We start from the raw sequence: 6832 nt of genomic DNA, 5'->3' as shown, positions 1-6832 counted from the left end.
ACTCCAAAACAAATTCCATCATTACCTTCCATATGCCATAGTTATTCCCGTCCAACTGACGGTCCACCGAACGTGGGGAGTGTCGGGATCTTCACGTGCTTCTCAGCCATTCCAAGTAAATCTGCCATTGCGGGTGTTTAACTGAAAAGGGAGGGTGGGTGGGAAAAAATGAAGAACTAAACCTGCAAGTGGCTATCCAGCAACAAGGCCCGCCTTTTGCTTGCTTCTCTGAGTCAGAGTCATCCGACGAAGAGGAGACAAGTGGTAGCTTCGAGGATTCTATCTCAGAAGGGGAGATGGAGGGAGTTGCATTTGGTCTTTCCCTGGGAAGCGATCGAGGGGATGCTGAAGACAATGGAACCTTGGAAGGGGAAGCTTCTTCAACCATGTTCAAGAAAGGTGATGTGGACCTCACTAGTCTTCACCCCAACAGAATGAGCTTCTTCTTGATGAGTCCATAGTAGCAGGTACTAGAAGGGAGAATTACTTAAAAATGTTGGATGGATTTCCTAACCTTTTTGCAAACAACTACTCACACAAGTATGCCAAGTTACCCTAGTAGAGCACAAGATTGATCTCAAGCCCCAAAGTAAGCCAGTGGTACAACGGCTAAGGCATTTGGGAGTAGTGCAAGCGGAGGTGCTTAAGAATGAGGTAACTAATTTGCTTGAAGCTGGATTTATTTTTTCAGTAGAGAATTCAGAGTGGACTTTTCCAATTGTAGTCACTCCCAAAAAGGGTGGAAAATGGCGTGTGTGTGTGGACTTTCGCCCTCTGAATACATGCACAAAGAGGGATGCATGCACAAAGAGGGATTATTATCCTCTACCCTTTTAGGATGAGATTTTGGATCAAGTTGCAGGTCATGAGTTGTATTCAGTGTGTGATGGATACTCTGGATACTTTCAAATCCGAATTTGTGAAGAAGATCAAAGGAAAACCTCATTTATCACCCCTTGGGGAGTGTATGCTTATAGGGTGATGCCATTTGGCTTGACCAATGCACCAGCAACTTTTCAACGCTTCATGAGTCAGGTATTTGCACCTTACTTGGGAAAGTTTATAAGGGTCTTTTTGGATGATTTTTGCATTTATTCAAGCCGCATGGATCACTTGGAAAAGTTGAGGTTGGCCTTGCAAAGTATTGATGATGCAAAAGGGTGTCTTATTCCTAGAAAATGCCGCTTGGCACGAAGGAAGGTGGTTCTCTTGGGACATCTTATCTCAGAAGAAGGCATAGAGATGGATCCTGAGAAGGTGCAGGCAATTGTGGCCCTCCCACCACCTACCAATGTAAGGGAGGTAAGGAGGATTTTGGGTAAAACAAAGTATTACCAATGCTTTGTTGACATGTTCTCTGAGAAGATGTATCCTATAAATTTGTTGACAAAGAAGAATGTTTCTTTCCAATGGGGGCCCGATCAAATTCAATCTTTTTGTTTGCTCAAGGAATGCATGAGTCAAAGTCCAATTGTGCAGCCTCCTAGGTGGGGGGAGGACTTTTATGTGAAACCAAGTGTCTCATCACATTCAGTGGGTGCTATACTCTTGCAAAAGGGAGAGCAAGGGCGTATGCAACCAGTGTATTATGCAAGCCGACAACTCATTGATGCCGAGGAGAGGTATGGTGAAATGGAGAAAGGTGGTTTGTCTCTTGTTTTTATAGTAAAGAAGTTCAGGTCATACTTGTTACCTCGCCCTTTTTTTTTCCTCACATCTCAACCTTCTTTACAATTCTTGGTCCGCAAACCCAGTCCTATAGGAGGGAAGTTTGCAAAGTGGATTTGTGAGCTTCAAGAATTCTCTTTCACTTTTATCACAGCAAACACCACTAGGGCCTCTCTTGCAGATTTGCTTACACAAGGAAGGAATGAAGACCTTGAAGGATTTTGTTAAGAGAAGAGCAAGGCCAAAATGAAGCATGATGGAGGGTTGGTTGGTGTAATAAGTGTGTGTCTACATTTCAAAGTATGTCTCTTAAGTGGATCTTATAATGAGCGGATGGTGTCACATGTACCATAAGGCAAAGAAAGAGCAAGGACGATAGATAGAACAATGTTGAACAAGTTGAATACATTTTGTCTTCTCATTAGTGAAGTTATGATGAAGTGGGTGTATTACAGGACCTTTTCTCCGAGTACAAGATTTTAATAAATTTTACAAATTACTTTAAATACGTTAACTACAAGTTAATACATCAACCTTAGAAGAAGAATTAAATGGAGAACTTAAACAAAAAAATATTTATGAACACAAGACAAAAGCATTGGGTCCAATCTGCTTCCCCATATGTAAGACCCGCGGTCTCACATATGAGTATTTCAATGATTTATTAAGGTATGAAGTAATTTGATACAATCATACATCTTCTCATCAGAGGAGAAAAGAGAACATAGAAAGAAAAGAGAGCTTCATATAAGGAACCTGCAATTCTTACAAACCATGTTTAATCTCTCTCTCTCTCTCTCTCTCTCTCTCTCTCATGAAATAATTAAACCATATAAGGAAAATAATAAGAGAATTAATACTCCCTGTATACGTTTGCATGTCTCAGCCTATCTTGACTCCCTGTATACAAGTATAGGCCTGCAACTTGCAGCCATTGTATCTCTCTGGTGTTTCGTTAGAATATAGTCGAGTTGGTACTTAAAATTACAAGAATAGGCTTAGTCTACAACTATGCGCATGCCATTTTGCTAAAGTCAACCGTATGCAAAAATTGACCTACTTTTGGGGATCTTTATCATAAATATGCTATTTTTATCATAAATTTATATTCTTTATATTTCTCTAATTGTTTAGAGATATTCATGTACTCTTATCTCTAACTATAATTTTTATTGAATTTATAAATATAATTAAATTCTCAAGAAAGTTCACTCACATAATAGGGTGGAAAGGTATGACGAGGCAAGAAGAATTGGAAATGATGAGAAGAGCTTTTAGGATACGTTAGAGATGCTTGCCCTTTCCACCTTATCTTGCATCATTGTTGAAAGCTTGTAGCATTGAATGGATTATTGGATGGCTTGATGAGAAAAGGGAAAAGGCAGAGAAAGATGGAGAGGTGGTGACACAAAAGGAATGGGAGTACACAAGAGCGTGTGAGCCTCAAGTAAGTGTGTCTGTACATCTCTTCTCTAAGTAGAGTTTTCACGATACTAATTGCAAGCATGGCACAATGGTCAGATGGGCGTCCCCAATAGACCATAGAGGGCCAATAATGTAACATCCCTCTTGCTCGGGTTAGCAACTGACCTCAGTTGCGTATTTGATAGGAGTGTATTAAGTCAGGGCATGTGTGAAAAAACCACTTGGGCATCTAACGACGAGCATCTTCTCTCGGATGATTCTTGAAGGTCAAAAGATATCTGTTATAAACATTGCTAGATGTTGTAGTAGTATGCTCATGGTCAATAATTTCATCAGGTATTAATTGCTCTTCGTCATCAACTAGCACCTCGATTCTATCGTCCTTTCAAGATAGTAGACAAAATCAATGACCTGGCTTATAGACTAGATCTTCCATCCCATTGGAGGATTCATCTCTTTTCATATTAGTCTATTTTAAGACCTTTTAAAGGACCAATCCCTACTCATCCTGTTTATGAAGAACCTCCAGAGCTAGTTGATGATGAAGAGAAATTAATACCTGATGAAATTATTGACCATGAGCAGACTTTTGACCTTCAAGAACCATCCGAGAGAAGAAGATGCTCGTTGGATGCTCGAGCGGTTTTTTCGCACATGCCCTGACTTAATACATTCCTATCAAATACGCAACTGAGGTCAGTTCCTAACCCGAGCAAGAGGGATGTTACATTATTGGCCCTCTATGCATAGTCTATTGGGGACGCCCATCCGACCATTGTGCAATGCTTGCAATTAGTATCGTGAGTGATGTCATATTAAATACTACATTGTAAGTGTGATTAGCATATGCTTTGCGGGTCTATGCTATGTATGCTGTGATTGGGTAATGCTATGTGTACGCATGCTAGTGTTGTTGATATTGGTGTTTGATTGCCTCACTTAACATGTTGACTTGTTGAGTATAGGTGATGAGTACGAGGATGCCGAATGAGCCGTTGTACTTGTGCGAGGGTCACCGAACGAGGTGTCGCATAGGCATGAGTGTGCAAGGGTCACCGAACGAGGTGTCGCACGGATTTTGTCATGTGCATGGGCGTTTACATTGCCTCAACATTTATGAGGTATACTTCATTATTGTTGGTTGGCCGTGTGCCATTTATTTGTACTCGTATATTTATGCACCCCGATGTGCACGGGTGTAGTGCCTGTGAACTAGAGGTTCACTATTGTTTTTGGTATACACTAAATGTGTGTGAACATCCTCTAGAAGGATTTATTATTTTTGTAAAAAGAGCCCTATTTTTGGCAAAAGCTTCACGATTGGCTCAAGGGCTATTTTGAGGAATACATGATTAAATACTCATGTCGTGCAAGGAGTCAGCACGTGTATGAGAGGGAGATTTAACCCAATCCTTGTTGATTGATGGTGATGTTTATTTTGCGCACAGTTTTCAAGTCTATGGTTTATCTTCCATGTTTATTTCCATGTCTATGTTTAATATGTCTGAATCTGTTATTTGGTTGGAGTTGAATATTTATTCATGTTATTGTGTGCAATTTGGTACTTTGATTCTCTTTTGGTGGCAAGTTCCTGACAGTTTCTAATCCCCACTGTCACAAATGCTTCATGTAATGAGTTATGCAGGAACTTTGATGGTTATTCTTGCACAGTTCTATGCTCGTTAAAATGTACAAGAAACAAACCTAACGATCTTGCTTTCCTCTTCACAGTAACAAGCATATTACGCACACACGAGGGACCTTTAGGGTGCGCGAGTATCCTCGAAGATTGATGATTTGTAGGAGCATTTCTTTGAACAGTAGACTACGTTGGCACTGGTTCGTGAGACAGAGAAGACAAGATAATGGTAGAGTAGGTGCAAAATTAGTTACATCACGTAAAGCAAACCTTTTCGGTAGTATCACAAGCACACGAACAGGTACGATGGCAGGATCCTTATAAATAGTCTCGGTGACGAGCAACGGCTCAAAAAAGAAATGATAGACATATTCTTGTCGTAGGTGCTGCGGGCACATGATGGCCATCCTCTAAGACATTTAACATTATCTAATAGTAGACAAGGAAAAGAGTTTAGGGTCCTTAGAAAAGCAGCCACGTAGACCACTTGGCATTGGCTAGTAGCTTTCGATGCCATGCATGATACATGCCCACATCCAAAACATTAGAATAGAAAGAGTGCCAAAAGTCAGACTGTGCATGTGAAGGTCACAACACTTGCAAATTAGACCATCACCATGCCATGGAGATCGCAACAGAAAGACGCCACATGTAAAGTAGTAGACGCCATTAAATTGCACGTTGTCAACATACCCACGAATCCTCCCATCAACATGGCATTGGGTAGAAGCTTGCCATGGAGTTTGCACAGAAAGCTGCCACATGCAAAGCAACACACGACGTCATTGTACACTGTCAGCTGCCCATGAAGGTAACAACACCAGCAAATCGGACCATCACTATGCCATGGCCTAGAAGCTTGCCACGGAGATCACATGCTGTTGACTGCGTGTGAAGGTAACAACACTAGCAAATTGGACCATCACCGTGCCATGGCCTAGAAGCTTGCCATGGAGATCATATAGAAAGCCACCACATGCAAAGCAATAGACGACATCACACTGCACGTTATTGATCGCTCGCTTGCCATATAAAAAAACAATGACACGTCTGCATATTACTAAAAGCACAAGGTTAAAAACCTTTGAAAACTTACTTCCTTATTTTTTAAACGAATTAATTAATCAAGCCCAAAAAAACATCTTGGTATATATATATTTGGAGTTTTCTTACGTCAACGAATTAATTAATCGAGCCCAAAAGAACATCTTGGAGTTTAGACCTGCTTCGTAGGGTGACGGGCTGAGAGGAAGTGTTAGGGATTCTTGCAGCACAGTTCTTCTTTTACTGGGGGCGTTAGTTTTTTTTTTCCTCGCTGCAACACGATCCCCTTGGAGGAAAGAAGAGTTCGGGTTTTTTCTCGCTGTAGACAGGATGTTTCTGTCACTCAAAGGAAGGAAAGCTCGGAGAAGGCTACTCATTCTGGCTCGTAGCAGGGGAAAACCTACATCACAGAGAAACTCTCCTTCCCCCTCTTCTTCATCTTCATCGAATCGGTTGATTTTCAAGCACAAGGAGGTTCTTGTGTTTGGATTTCTCTGTCTTTTGCCCTACCTCTACCTCCTCTTCCGTTCTGACTTCGGTCATGACGTCCGTCAAAGTATACTGCTCAACTTTGGGATGAGCTCTCTGGCTTTTTTGGCGACAGTCTTCTTCATCCCTGTGGCTTCGAAGTATATGATGAAGCGGGACTTGTTTGGCTACGACGTCAACAAAAAAGGCACCCCGGCCGGATTGGTGAAAATGTAAGAAGCTAAATCTCGTGCAAGGTGTGTATGTTTGTGCAAGGTGCTTCAGGCGTTGCGATTAGCCACTACGTCTGTATTTCTGTGTAAGCTACGGTGATTGTGACATAGGCATCATACTTTGCGAAGATGTGTAAGAGGTGATGTCTAATGCACGTTAGTCATATCCTTTGCCAAGCTGTGTGTGTGTTTCTGTGTAAGCTAGGTTTTTTACGATGCACCCAAAGATGTGTGTGTCTCTGTGTAAGCTACTGTTCTCAACAAGATGTGTGTAAGCTAGGGTTTCTGTGTTCCAGAACAAGATCTATGTATCTCTGTGATGCAAGCTGTATTTCTGTGGTTTCTATGATGCAAA

General features: G+C 41.4%; 1 protein-coding gene across 1 annotated transcript in view; it reads left to right on the top strand.

Annotated features, from left to right (window-relative positions):
- The first annotated feature begins 5972 nt into the window (after positions 1–5972).
- The window catches only part of LOC147607485 (uncharacterized), a 52269-nt gene continuing 51409 nt past the window's right edge, over positions 5973–6832 (top strand). The window contains exon 1 of the mRNA XM_086790590.1: positions 5973–6477. Within this exon, the coding sequence (XP_086646716.1) occupies positions 6107–6477 (371 nt within the window). The 5' untranslated portion in view covers positions 5973–6106. The remainder of the gene's footprint in view (positions 6478–6832) is intronic.

The sequence above is a fragment of the Cibotium barometz genome, chromosome 55 (assembly GCF_041138505.1).
Source record: "Cibotium barometz isolate CiBa-2024 chromosome 55, ASM4113850v1, whole genome shotgun sequence".
Lineage (NCBI taxonomy): Eukaryota > Viridiplantae > Streptophyta > Polypodiopsida > Cyatheales > Cibotiaceae > Cibotium > Cibotium barometz.
Note: the sequence above shows the minus strand (reverse complement) of the source record. Positions and strands in the feature narration are given on the sequence as shown.